This window comes from Sebastes fasciatus, chromosome 1, assembly GCF_043250625.1.
Source record: "Sebastes fasciatus isolate fSebFas1 chromosome 1, fSebFas1.pri, whole genome shotgun sequence".
Lineage (NCBI taxonomy): Eukaryota > Metazoa > Chordata > Actinopteri > Perciformes > Sebastidae > Sebastes > Sebastes fasciatus.
In genome coordinates this window covers 35,273,413-35,288,581 of record NC_133795.1, presented here as the reverse complement: position 1 = coordinate 35,288,581, position 15,169 = coordinate 35,273,413, and the positions used below count along the sequence as shown (strand labels likewise).

The following is a 15,169-nucleotide window of genomic DNA, read 5'->3' as shown; positions in this document are numbered from 1 at the left end:
GACTCGCAGTGAGTCTGTAGCACTATCTACAAGATGATCAATTTGGGTAGGGCTAAAATTGACATACGAGTCCTCTGTTATATTGAGACATGGTATTGAATTTAATGCTGATGGAATCACTTCCTTAAATTTAGCTACAACACTATCGGATAGACATCTAGTGTACACACTTTTATCTGATGGTGTATAGTCTAGTAATAAGAATTCAAAAGTGATTAAATAATGGTCTGATAAAAGAGAGTTCTGTGGAAAAACAATTAAATGTTCAATTTCAACGTCATATGACATAACAAGGTCGAGGGTGTGGTTAAAGCGGTGAGTGGGTTTATGCACGTTCTGCGAGAAACCAATTGAATCTAATAAAGAGATAAACGCAGTACTGAGGCTATCATTATCAACGTCCACATGAATATTAAAATCACCTACTATAATGACTTTATCTGTTTTCAGGACTAAGCTTGATAGAAACTCTGAGAATTCAGATAGAAATTCAGAATATGGGCCTGGAGCGCGGTACACTATAACAAATAAAATTGGCTGTAGTGCTTTCCAGGTTGGGTGTGAAAGACTAAGAACAAGGCTTTCAAATGAGTTATAATTTAGTTTAGTTTTAGGGTTTATTAATAGGCTTGAGTCGAAGATGGCTGCAACTCCACCTCCTCGGCCGGTGTCTCGAGGAATGTGAGTATTAATATGACTCGGGGGAGTGGATTCGTTTAGGCTGACATATTCTTCCTGACACAGCCAGGTTTCAGTAAGACAAAATAAATCAATGTGATTATCTGATATTAAATCATTTACTAGTAGAGCTTTAGATGACAGAGGTCTGATATTTAAGAGTCCACATTTAATTCTCCTGTTTTGTTGCTTTATTGCGGTGCTAGTGTTAGATTTTATTAGATTATTATGTTTAACCTAAACTTAATTTAGGTGGGGCAGACACAGTCTCAGTTAGGTTTGGGGTTAAGCTATGGGTGGGTAACTGCTCTAATGGAAGCGCAGAGAAGTGTGTAAGACTACAGCTCTGCGTCCTGGAATGACCCTTGGTTATGCAGACAGTGGTATCATTTGGTTACATACAGTAGGGTCTCCGAAGAAATACTACAGGTTTCGAGTCACCTGCAGTCGGGTGTAGTATGTGAAGCTTGCATCATATGCAAAGCATTAGTTTTCTCTCTCACAGCGACCAGGACCAGGTAGTTCTGCTGTTAAAATGAAGGACACATCAGCATAACTCTTCACTACCATTAAACAAAATGTGCTTTGTTATCTGGCAGGAAATCACTCCAGTTGGCCCCATGAGGAGATTTTTTATGTTTCTAACATCATCTTTATAAAAGCACTTACTTTGTTCTGCTATATTGAAACTTTTTTTTTTTGGGGGGACCATGATTTATTTTTTTGGTCAATTGTATATATATTTTATAAATGCTAGTGCCATTGTAAATGTAGGTAAATAAATGCATGCATCCAAATATGTCTGTTTATTTTTATTTTTTGATGAATTGCAGTAGTTTAAAGTGTAGCTAAACTGTTATTTTATTTGTGATCAGCAATTTTTGCCGCATCTTTAGTCTTTTTCTGGCTGTACACACTGTCAAAGAAACTCCTATGGTAATTATTGTCCATGCACATTCCGTATGTGCAGCTGTTATATTGGGCAAAGATTTGCATTGGGACATAGAGAAAGTCTACGGTTATGATTGGGTGGCAGATAACACCAGCCAAACACATTAATCAAGGAGGATGTTAAGCAGCTTCCGGCGTCGCACAAACAGATAGAGCCAGAGCAACATGACCCACTCTCCATGCCAAACAGATAGAGTCAAAGCAACATGTCCTCCTCTCCATGCCAAACAGATAGAGCCAGAACAGCACAACCTCCTCTCCATGCCAGATAGATATAGCCCAGGATGTAGCGCACCACTTTCCCAATGTCACCTAGGATAAGCTCCAGTCCGCTGATACTCTCAACAGGATGAGTGGTTAATGGATGGTTGATGATAATAATACACTTTATTTATATAGCACCTTATACACAAATTCCAACTCAAAGTGCTTTGCAAAATAGAAAAATATAAGAGTAGACACACAATCAGTCAATACATTTGGCTAATATAATAAAGAGGAAGGAAGTAAAATAATAAACTGTTAAAAAAAAAAAAAATTAAGTAGAAAATTAAAGTAATGTAAAATGATATTCACTGTAAATTTGTTTTGTTCAACTGTATAACACAGTTTAATCTGGGTTTTCCCAAGCGACAAAATTGGTTCATCAGTGCCTTCAGAAAAGACCCATACGACCTCAACTCAAACTACCTGGTTAATGTTAAGAAAAACTTGTGGTCATGTTTAAAGTTTCCTCTCACGGTCCAAACATGCCACCAGCCAGACTATTAAGAAATGAATGGAGGAATAACACTGACCATAAAAATGTATGAAGCACCAGGGCAGAATACATATGACTAAAAACATAAGCATAAAAGCCAACATTTAATCTTACGACTATCATTTGGTGTTTCTAATCTGCAGACTTCAGTGGTGGTGATTAAGGTGGAAACAGTCTTGAGGTGAAAGGAATGAAACAAAAAGGAGCGATCATGAGCATGATTTACTGTAATGTTTTCTGGTTTAAACACAAATATTACATTTCATATGATGAGGAAATGTATTCAACTTACAGTTGTTAACACTCTGCTTTAAATGTTGTGATGATTATATAGGCATTGAAGAAGTCATGTGCGGCCAGAGGGACATATTTATATATGGATATTGTAGTTGAAACTGCCAAATTTCAACTACAGTATTCAATGAATGTGTTGAGCTATTATATATTTACTACTTCTTTATTAGAAGTCAAAACAACTCAGGCAATTTTGGTATAATATCCTAATAAGGCTTTTTTATTTTCTAAAATTTGTCTACCTGAATTTAGAATTAAAATGGCAAAGATTTCAGTCCTTGTTGAGTGAAAACAGTGGAATTGTGCTTACAGTGCTTTAGCAGTCTGGAGTCATAGAAATAAAATACAACACATTTTATTTCTATGTACATGAGCTTAACGTTTTCAGAATTGTGTGCATAGTTTGATATTTTGTTTTGTATACAAAAGCATTTTATCCAAAAATGTCACCACAGACACCCAGTACTGCAAATATATAAATATTGCAATACTTTCGTCAGTAGACCACAGGTTCAATCACCATTGTATTTTAATCTTATTTGGTTATGGATGATATAGTGACTTAACAGACATTTATTTAAATGAAAATCTTCCAGATTGCCACTTTAAACATCAAACAAATTTGTAAAAAGAACAAAAAAGTTTTTCTCTTCAATTACAGTCCTGCTATTGTGGTGAATAATGAAGATGATGGGATGAAAAGAGAACTGCATTAAAGCAACAGAATAAAACAAAGGATTATGAATCAAAATGATTTTCTATTATTTGTTAAGAAATAAATGTATAAACCAAAATATTGAATGTTTTACAAATAACAAGCAGCAAACAATAACAAGGTAGACGTTAAAATGTGTTCAAAATATAAAAAATCCACCGACTTGCAGGGTATTTATAATTAATCAATTAATAAATAACTATTGAAATGTGTAAGAGGTTATCAGTTGTGTGTAACATGATGATTCACACTACGAGGATAAGAAAAAACAGTTGGTGAGAATTTGCAAAGAGATTTTACTTTTCTCCAGATATGCTCAGGGTTTTTTCTTCCTCAAGCACAACGCAAGTTAGTGACGTTAAAATAAAGAAAAGATAGAAGTCTGGAGGGTGAACTCTGTTTACAAAACTCAATGTTAAAGTAGACAAGTAACCGTATTAAAGTAAATTACTGAGTTAAAAGATTTAAAGACTTAAGACTTTAGCCTTTTAAGATAACTCAATCCTCTTGTAATCCACTTTTTGAACACTATAAAGTTAGACGTGAAACCAGCTGCAGAGGGGTTCAACACTGCAACACACAGTCGGTCCTCTCACTCAATCAAGATGGAGAACGGCACAGAGGGCAAGAACTTCTACATCCCCATGAACAACAGGACGGGGCTTGTTAGGAGTCCTTTTGAATATCCACAGTACTACCTTGGGGATCCAATTCAATTCAAACTGCTGGCTTTCTACATGTTCTTCCTGATCTGCACCGGCTTCCCCATCAACTTTCTCACTCTTGTGGTGACGGCTCAGAACAAGAAGCTCCGGCAACCTCTCAACTTCATCCTTGTCAACCTGGCTGTAGCCGGACTGATCATGGTCTGCTTTGGATTCACCGTCACCTTCATAACTGCTATTAACGGCTACTTTGTTTTCGGAGCAATGGGTTGTGCCGTTGAGGGATTCATGGCTACTCTAGGAGGTATGCTATACGAATTGCATTAATGTATATTGTTGCTTTTGTCATGAAAAAAATAATAATTATGTCATCCATATTTTACAGTACTGCCTGAAATATCCACTGCAAAGCTCTGTGATACATGTAACAATTCAAACATAGACGCAACTACCATTTTAACCAGATGTTTTTGTCTTACAGGTCAAGTTGCTCTCTGGTCCCTGGTCGTCCTGGCTGTTGAGAGATACATCGTCGTCTGCAAACCCATGGGAAGCTTCAAGTTCACCGGAACTCACGCAGGAGCTGGAGTTGTTCTCACCTGGATCATGGCTCTCGCTTGTGCCGCCCCTCCACTGGTTGGCTGGTCCAGGTAAATATGAAAGATGAAACATCTGTGCCAACGCTAAAGCTAAAACATACAGAGACACTACACATTAACAGATAGCCTCACACTTTTTGAAGTCTGTCTGTAAACAGCACTCACATTCAATTCAGTTTAATTTATATAGCGTCAAATCATAACAGAAGTCATCTCAAGACACTTTTCATGTAGAGCAGTTCTAGACCGTACTCAATGATTTAGAGATCCAACAAGAGATTCTCCATGAGCAAGCACTCAGTGCGATAGTGGCAAGAAAAAACGTCCCTTTAATGGGTAGAAACCGTGGGCACCTTGGCAAGGCTCTGGGCCGGCGACCGGTTAGGTTGAGAAAGAGAGAGACAGCAACCACAATAATAGCACAACAGCTATAATAGTAATACAAATAGGACTAATAAAAATAATCAATATGGATGGATATAATAGAGTGATAATAGTGATTCCAGTTATAATAGCAGTAATATGACTACTACTACTAATAATAGCAGTAATATTAGCTGTAAAAATACATGCCCACATGTACAATGATGATCTTTTGGTTGCTGTAATTGTTAAGCATGGGCAGGAGGAACAATTATGGTGACCGAAAACTGTTGCAATGTAGATGTGGTCAGGTGAGGTAATCAACCTCTGGTCTCTGAGAGGATTTTCTTTTTGTCTGAGTGGAGCTGAAGAGGGATGAGCAGGAGGGTCAGAACTCACTCTACTAATCTGTTAGTAACCAATTAGGTCAACGACCTAAATTAGAACAATCAAACAAGAAACCATTAGCTACTTAAATGAAACCCTATGCAGATTATTTGCAGTCAGCACTATGTTGCCCTGTACAGTGTCTCAATAGAGTTGAGCATTGGCAAAACTTAAAGTAGCCACAAACTAGTAACACTAAAAAAAATAAATTCAGATATAAGAGTCCTGCATTCAAAATGTTGTCAAAGTATTGACTTATTACTCTACCAGTCAAAAGTATCAAAGTAAAAGTACTCTTTGTACAGACATATCATTATATATTATAATAGTGGATTACTATTACTGATGAATTAGCATTTAAGCAGCATTTATTGTTGCAGCTGGTGGAGCTCATTTCAACTACTTTTTATACAGGTTTTTTTTGTTTAACATTACATAATATTTTACAAATTGATCATACTAGTGATCATTTATAGCACCAGAAATGCTGCTTGCAGCGTTGTCAAGAACCACGGAATGGTTGCTTGCACCCACCAAGTGTGAAGTTGATTGGATGAACGGTTCTCGAGATATGCAACAGTCATACATACATACACAGACGGAGATTCCTTCCTTTATAGTTAGATTTTGATTATTGTTTTTATTTTGATTCTGCTACAGCGCCACATATTGGCCAAATGGCACCAAATAGAACAAAGCGTTCAGGAGATATAACATGCCCACAGCATTTGAGCTAACTTTGAGGGCAGCTATAGCAAAACTCTATGGGACATCAAAAATCCCAAAAAGTAACTATTTCCTGCTCGGTCCAAAGATGTTTTGTACCAATTTTATGACAATTTCTCAAAATCTGTAGGAAGAGTAGCAAAATATCTGATTTGGAAAAAATTCAAAATGATGGAAAATAAATCTAGATGCAAATGGGCGTGGCTTATATGGATAGATTCATCTGGACCCACAAAATCCAGGAAAAAATTAAAAGTACAGTATAAAGTAGCGTAAAATAGAAATACTCAATTTAAGTACAAGTGCTGTGCCTCCACTGTGCTGCATCACTTGGATGTTTGCATTAAGAGAGAATATTTTGATGGACAGTACAGTAAAGTTGCAGCTGCAGCCTGAACAGATGGTAAAACAAAAGTAGTTCTCTGATGTTCAGCTGTCAATCAAGTTTCCAACTGCAGCCCAGTACAGCCTGACACAAAGGGATGCTTGTGCTGTCTAAGAGTGATGTTCCTACAGAGGGAAAGGGATGTTTTGGCCTCATCCAAATCTCCTGTTGTTGCTTCATTTATTATTCTGCAGCTGGTGAAATGGGCAAGCTGTAGCTGTCACGACAGCACCTATTTGAAAATGAAACAATAAAATGGATCCAAAAATACAGTAAACAGCGAGAAAAGTGTTTCTTGCTTCCACAATTGTGTTTATTCTTTATTTTAAAAACTAGATTGAACGTGTGTAGTGGTGTACAGCATGTTTCCTCCCTATAGAGCTCATTGATTGTACAGTTTGGATTGATTGTCTCTGTTCTCACACAGGTACCTTCCTGAGGGTCTGCAGTGCTCTTGTGGACCTGACTACTACACTACGGCTCCAGGTTTCAACAACGAATCATACGTCATGTACATGTTCACCTGCCACTTCTGTTTTCCCGTCTTCACCATCGTCTTCACTTATGGCAGCCTTGTGCTGACAGTCAAAGCTGTAAGTCTGATTTCCTTAGCTGTACTATACTATAATACTCTTCTATGAAGGGTGACGAGGCCTTTTTAAAGTAGTTACACCTCCCTTCTAACATCCCACATTTGACACTCACCTGTTCTTTGTGTTTACTACCTACCCCATTTTCATTTTAATAGTAGTGTTTACCCTTTCTGTGCTGTAACGTGTCTTTGACTACTCTAGCTCTATACAAGTCAGATTTATTCATATTACTGTTTTATAATATATTTATACGCTGATAAATACGAAATTTAAACTCAATTTCCCAAAGTTACAGCCTCCTTTATCACTGTGTAAGATAAAATAAGATAAATATTGTAGTATCTGCAAAGCTTTCAAGTGCACTATTCATATTACTAGTAAACCCTAAGCAACTGGTCTGCAGTTTCTCTCTGGGGACCAACATATAGGGCATAGAGCTTCAACTAATTATTGATTAAACTGCCAATTATTTTCTTAATTAATCCATTAATTAATCTATCAAATCTAGTTAAAGCAACACCACCTAGGAAGAAGACTTTGTGATTCACTTAACGGAGCAGTGACTCCATGTTAAACTGAGACTTGCTGTGAGTATGTTTCATTAATCTCCTTCCTGCTCCTCTGTTCAACATATTTCAGGCCGCAGCCCAGCAGCAGGAGTCAGAGTCCACCCAGAAAGCTGAGAGGGAAGTGACGCGCATGTGCATCCTGATGGTGTTGGGCTTCCTGGTGGCCTGGACTCCATATGCTAGCTTTGCTGCGTGGATCTTCTTCAACAAGGGAGCCGCGTTCACAGCAACAGCCATGGCTATCCCCGCCTTCTTCGCAAAGAGCTCAGCGTTGTTCAACCCTATTATCTATGTGTTGTTTAACAAACAGGTCAGTTTATTACTACGTTGTGTGACCTCTCACTGCATAAACCAGCGTAGTTCTCCTCAGGAGAGATGGACCAAAGGCTGATAAGTCACTCTTTATAAAGGGTTTATAAGCTGAATCTAATGGCTTTATTAATGATGAATAAGTGTTTTGCTAATGCTTTATAGAACAGTTATAAGCCGTTGACGAAAACAACTTTTGGGTTGCCAGGTTGTGAAAAACCTTTCTGTCTTTTGATTCATTATTACGCACGTTATTAGTAAAGGAAAATAAACCACCAGGTCCGCAGTTATGTCAAATACATTACTGTGATAATAAAGGCCAATACAGTTAGTAAGTCATCTGCAATTATAAATGTTAATGTTAAAAGTATTAAAGGATTCTAACTGTTGCATAAAGCATCAGTAAATTAGTTATTAACCATTACTAAAGTTGTTACAGTTTATATACTCTTTATAAAGTGTGATAATATAGTAAAACAGTTATGATATAAAAAGTCTTCATAGGAGAAGTTATAATTGCTGTTTACAATGACATTTTAGTGTGCTATAAAGTATTTACATGTTTTTTGTACTGCTTATGAATGCTAAATAGGGGGGGACTTAAAGTAAAGTGTCACCACCACGATCAGAAATTCATGCTCTGTCTGAAAACACCAAAAAAGGCAAACTTTTCAGATTAGCGCTCATCCATATATTCATGGATTTGAGATTTAGAAACAAATGTTGTATCAATAATAGAGTGAAATTTGGTCTGATATCTTACCTCTGCATGTTTTCTCCTTTTCAGTTCCGTAACTGCATGCTCTCTACAGTTGGAATGGGTGGTGCGGTTGATGATGAGACCTCAGTATCAGCCAGCAAGACAGAAGTCTCTTCTGTCTCTTAAGAAGAATAACTTCACAACTCCGGACTGCCTCCTTCTTAATCAAGAAGACTCCTTTGTGTCTAACAACTGGACTCCAACATCATGTCTCAGCTGAAAAAGGATCAAGCAAAAAACATCTCTGAAACACAGCCTGAAGTGTTTTCTTGTAATAATGATGTGATGTTTGGATGTGCAAGTGGGTGAGAATCATCTTTGTATATTTATGACATGGAGAGGTTAACATGTCTGTTGGCCTCTGTCATAATATTCTGTATATATTTTATAAACACAAAAGTGTAGAAAAAAGTTATTAAATGCATGCATGAAAAGACTTCTTGGGTCAGTGTATCTTTTGGTCATTCGATTTCCTTGTCACAAAAGGATAGTAAAATACAAACATTTGAGGTTATTTGATTTTCATTTTAAAATACAAAAATTAAAATTGAAATACCAGGCGTTTTTCTTTATCAGGGTCAAAAAGGGATGAACTAAACTTAAAAAACAGGTTGATTTTCATTTTTTATTTCTAAAAACAACAAAATAAAATCACTAGAAGACAGAAACAAAAGAAACGCCCGATTTTTCATATTCTGCGACCGGAAGTTGGGTAAGAGCGCGTATGAGGACGGTGCTGTGTATGAGAGATACTTCCCGGATCAATAACTTATAAACGAAACGTTGTTAAAACACAAATGACGGCTCTTTCTCACCGTAGCAAGGTAGACAATTAGCTACAACCTAATCTTAATCACAACGAGCCGTCCTCCGAGCTGGACACATAACATTGGTCTCTATGTGCAGCCAGCTGTGAGACGAGTGGTCAGGGACCATCTACAAAAATGTGTTTTTGCTTTATTAGTTTCTTATTAGTACATGAGGAGACCATTGATGTGTGAAGTAATTTTGATGGCACTAAACTGTATAATACTGAAAATATTGAATATTTTTCCCAATACAAAATCACCAAAATAATGTAAAAACATATTTTTCCAAACTAAGCATTGTAGTATAATCAGGAAGAGACCATTGATGTGTGAAATAATTTTGATGGTACTACACTGCACAAGACTGAAGTTATTGAATATTTTTATAGCAACTCTTTTCGATGTTGCACTTTGTAGACGGTCCCTGACCACTCGTCTCACAGCCGGCTGCACATAGAGTCCAATGTTATGTGTCCAGCTCGGAGGATGGCTCGTTTTGATTAATATGAGGTTGTAGCTCCTTGTCTACCTTACTACGGTTAGAAAGAGCCCCCGTTTGTGTTTTAACAATGTTTCGCTCATGAGTTATTGATCCGGGAAGGTATAGAATCTTTCAATATCTTTCCAACTATACCGAAGTTAGTTAGTTTTTCTGCAGTCATGTCTTCTTCCTTGAGACACACTCTTTAATTGTTTCAAAAAACTACATACTGATCCATGTCCATCACCTTCAGTTACACACCAGCACAATACTTTTTTTCTCTCATACACAGCACTGTCCTCATACGCGCTCTTACCCAGCTTCCGGTCGCAGAATATGAAAAAACGGGCGTTTTTTCGTTTCTGTCTTCTAGTGATTTTATTTTTTGTTTTGTGAACTAAAAAATAAACCCATTTTTTAAGTTTAGTTCATCCCTTTTTTACCCTGATAAAGAAAAACGCCATGTATTTCAATTAAAAAATGTTGTATTTTAAAATAAAATTCAAATAACCTCTAATGTTTTGTATTTTAATATCCTTTTTGAAAGGAAAATCGAATGACCAAAAGATACACTGACTTTGTTTTCTATTCTTTCTTTCTTTTTTTGTTTTTGTTTTACATTTAAACAGTTCAATTAATATTATAATACTATATATATATATATTGCATTGGTTTCTATTTGCTAATACGTAACATTTCAGCCCGGTCGTACGAATAGGTGTGTGAATGACAAGATAATGCGCAAGGCAAACGCGTGCAATAAGAACCACGTTCTTGCTTTAAGCGTGTCAAAATTGAAACCAATGTAATTGAGTTTTGTCACCACCGGAAATGGAATATATTCAAAAAGCGCGGGGCCAACTGTCATTGGTCACTCCGGAGCAGGAGGTGGCGCTAATGGAACCAATCAGCTGGAGGCCATCCGCCGCAATACAAGAAGGAAGAAAAAGAAGAAGAAGAAGAAGAAGAAGCGTTAACCGCGTAAACTGGAAGATTCTCTAGCAACATGTTGCCTCCAACAGAGACCTAACTACTGAAAAAGTAAGTTCATCATATTCATTTATATTCGTGTTCAAGTAGTCGACATTTCCACATTTCCACTATTCCCAAGAGACAGTATTACACTACAACAGTAGAACACTACAACAGTATTACACTACAACGCTGCGGTATAAGGTCTAAAAACAATTTCTGTTTAATAATACTGCAACACCAAATATTCTCACGTTACTATTATAGTGTAAAATATACATTGTGCAAAAGATAATACATAACATAATATAGTAATAATATTCCCTGATATAATAATAAGAGTTAAGTTACAATAAAGTTGCCGCTCAATTTGGACTTTTTGTCACTTGTACTGTGGGAATGACATATAGGGACAACAATTTAGTTTGGGTCTAGGTGCAAATTGACAACCTCTCTCACTCTGTCCACAGTCCTCCTGTAAGTAAAAAAGAATCATCTGTCACCTCCATGGCTTTCACACTTTTCTGCCTTCATTATATTTTTTTCTGAAAGCTGTTATCTCCTCTTGTCCTTTCACATCCTGTCACTATTTTATATTAAAACAAACAGACAAATTGTTACCCAAATCAATTCCCCGCTACCACCATGTAAGATCATTTGGTCCTTTATCTGATTCAGATTGAAGTTTCTGCTTCAACATAAAACACCGTTAAGTGTCCACTTTCCTGAGCCAATTTACGAAAGGCCAATACAACTTATCCCTGCTTTATCTCTTATCCTTGTTAATGTTATTAACCTGATCTAGCTTTACCACACTCCTTTTTGTCTTTGCACTGTTATGATCCGGTAACCCTGATGACATGATACTCAGGGGCCTCCTTTGGGTGCTGACGCCCTCCACAGGCCAGGCTGAGACTTAGATAAGGAACATTTAGTCAGCCAGTTTAGCTCTAAATAACATGAACAGGAGAAACACAAGGTTCTCTGTTTAAATCCTGATAAATATTTAGAGTATTGGCAGACAGTTTTTATGGCTTGTTGTTTGAAATTAACTCAATATGACAACATATTTATGCATGCATTTTATTTATCTATGTTCATTTATATAATATATACAATGTTTACAATTCATACAATTCAGGACCAACTCAGCAAGTGACAAAAATATAGTTTTACATCATATATAGTTGCTCATTTTGAAAATACAGTACAAAATGTGTTCCCACTGATGTAAGCGAGAACAAATATTGGTGCCAAATAGCTGAAACATTTCAGGGCCAGCTATGCCTCTGACAACACGGGGGGGAGTCAAAATGAGCATCCACATACATGTGTTAACAGATCTTATCATGATTCGCTATGATTTTGAGTTCACATTGACATGACAAACAGTTTCCAACATCCTTCAAATAAAAGATGAGAAAATGCAGTTCATGAGTTTGGTGCTGGAGCCAGATCCAGACATCCCTGAACTTCACTCAGTCCACATCCAGGATTATTCACCATCAAAGAGACAATAGAAAGGAAAATGTCCAGGTATATGAAAATGTCTCTATATTTAAGAGACAGAGGACACTTCTGTCTTGCTGGCAGAGACTGAGCTCTCATCATCCACCATGCCGCCCATTCCAATAGTGCTCAGCATGCAGTTACGGAACTGGAAAAGAGAGCAAAGAGGATGTTGAAATAACAAGCATGTAATGAGGATTGTGGTGGGTTTAAACACTAAAAAATGAAGATCATTTTCATATAAACCAACCTGCTTGTTAAACAGCACATAGATAACAGGATTATACAGGGCTGAGCTCTTTGCAAAGAAGGCTGGGATAGCTGCTGTCAGGGCGGTGAAGGCAGCGCCTTTATTCAAGAAGATCCAACCGGCGAAACTGGCATATGGCACCCAAGCTAGCAGGAAGCCAAAGACCATCAAGATGCACATGCGTGTAACTTCCCTCTCGGCCTTCTGGGTAGACTCTGACTCCTGCTGCTGAGCTGCGGCCTAAAGTGTTTGAGACCAGAAGGTATCATCAGAATTCAGAGCACAGACCGTTTTGCAGAGCTTTCAATGAAAAGCGACTATAGAAAAATTGTAATTCTCTGAGGTTTAGCCATGAGGTAAACATTTCACGACCGTAAACGTCACTTACAGCTTTGACTGTCAGCACGAGGCTTCCGTAAGTGAAGCAAATGAGGAAGACGGGGGTGAAGAAGTGGACGACAAACATGTAGATGACGTATGATTCGTTGTTGAAGCCTGGAGCCAGAGTGTAGTAGTCAGGTCCACAAGAGCACTGCATGCCCTCAGGAAGGTACCTGTGTGAGGTTTAAGAAGAGAAAATATTGCAACTACAGTATCTGCCAACCTCACGACTTTGCTTCTACACTGTCATTTTCTTAAGCCTGAATTGTTTGTTTGAGTTGTAATTAAATATTGAGATTTAAAGTAATATTTATTGTGAGTAAACTGACAAATACAAATGTGAATTACCTGGACCAGCCAGCCAGTGGAGGGGCGGCACAAGCGAGAGCCATGATCCAGGTGAAAAGGACTCCCGCTCCTGCGTGAGTTCCGGTGAACTTGAAGCTTCCCATGGGTTTGCAGACAACGATGTATCTCTCAACAGCCAGGACGACCAGGGACCAGAGAGAAACTTCACCTGTAGAGGAAAGGTAAGATTAATTCATATGGTGCAATGTTTTTTTCTTTCCAAACACACTAAAGATGGAACTTCTTGATTCGCCTTTCTTACCTCCAAGCGTGGCCATGAATCCCTCGACAGCGCAGGCGGTGGCTCCGAGGATGAAGTAGCCGTTGACAGCGGATGTGATGGTGATGGTGAATCCGAAGGCGCACATGATCAGTCCAGCCACAGCCAGGTTGACCAGGATGTAGTTGAGAGGTTGCCGGAGTTTCTTGTTCTGAGCCGTTACCAACAACGTCAGAGCGTTGATGGGAGTTCCAGTGCAGATCAGGAAGAACATGTAGAGAGCTAGAAGCTTGAACATGATGGGATCCGCCAAATAGTACTGCGGATATTCATAAGGACTTCTAACAATCCCGGTCTTGTTGGACATGGGGATGTAGAAGTTGTTGCCCTCTGTGCCATTGGGCTCGATTCCTCCGTCCCAAGCCATCTTCACTAGTCTGTTGTTCTGTTGATCTTCTTCGCCTAAAGAACTCAAGAGTGTTGGTGGACTCGACAGTCAGAGTTGCACAGTGTGATTTTTATACCTCACCACTAACCCACTATCCCACGAAATGGGATTAAAGGACTGTGAGGTAGTACTAAAATTAAACCCGGTCAGTAATTCACTTTAACACTGGAGAGATGCCAGGGCCTAAAGTAATTTGCTCCACTTCACAGGTCCAGGTGATTTCTCCTAATCCTTATTAAAGAATCAGAATTAAGTTTAGTCAACAGATCTTATGACGCCATCTACAATAAACATACTAATAATCAAACCTGGAATCATATACATTTATAATAAGTATAACATGTGATGATGGCCCATGAGCACTTGAGCCCTATGCATGACTGAGCCAAGGTGGGAATCCTCATCTCTATCACTATTTTAGTAATCACTTTTCTTTCTACTCTATTTTCAATAATATGGGCAGGATTTCCTCACTTCCTTTCCTTTACTACTTAAACACATTATGCCGAATGGCTATGTGTTTTAATATTTAAACCCTCAGTGTTCATCTCCATATGGAGGAACTGTGGGTGTCATTATCTTGATTGGATTAACCTCATTGTCTCTACGGTGACCTGGCTGTGATTTACTGCAGCAAAAGCTTACTGTCATGGGTTGGATAGAATATATTTGACACTGAAGGACCTATCTAATTTGTTATCCCACAATAGCACTATCAGTGATTATACGGTATCAAATAATAATGCCTTTTGTGTAACTGAAGCTTGAAGAGATTCTCAAAAGTCAAAGGAAGTCAAAGAAGTCACTGAAGACAGATATTGATTGAACCAACAGACAGATTTGGCCACATTAGTAGAGTGCAGATACAATACAATTCTCAGTCTACTGTAAAGAAATATGTTCATCTTAAAGAATGTCACTGTTACAGATGATACACCATTTTAAATTCAATGCAAGGAAACGCTGCTTGTTACACCAGTTACATCCAGTGTAATGT

The 15,169-nt window shown here is 37.9% G+C and overlaps 2 protein-coding genes across 2 annotated transcripts; one reads left to right on the top strand and one right to left on the bottom strand.

Moving 5' to 3' along the window:
* The first annotated feature begins 2,622 nt into the window (after positions 1-2,622).
* Positions 2,623-10,520, top strand: LOC141773810 (green-sensitive opsin-like). Its single transcript, XM_074645884.1, has 5 exons — positions 2,623-4,367; positions 4,545-4,713; positions 6,951-7,116; positions 7,756-7,995; positions 8,782-10,520. The coding sequence occupies exons 1-5, from the start codon at positions 4,004-4,006 to the stop codon at positions 8,878-8,880; spliced, it is 1,038 nt and encodes a 345-aa protein (XP_074501985.1). The 5' UTR covers positions 2,623-4,003; the 3' UTR covers positions 8,881-10,520.
* Positions 10,521-12,574: 2,054 nt separating this feature from the next.
* On the bottom strand, positions 12,575-14,169 carry LOC141776954 (green-sensitive opsin-like). Its single transcript, XM_074650835.1, has 4 exons — positions 13,767-14,169; positions 13,505-13,673; positions 13,164-13,329; positions 12,575-13,015 (listed from the first exon to the last, which is right to left on the bottom strand). Exons 1-4 carry the CDS (start codon positions 14,149-14,151, stop codon positions 12,575-12,577), a joined length of 1,161 nt encoding a protein of 386 aa, XP_074506936.1. The 5' UTR covers positions 14,152-14,169.
* Between the last annotated feature and the right edge of the window lie 1,000 nt (positions 14,170-15,169).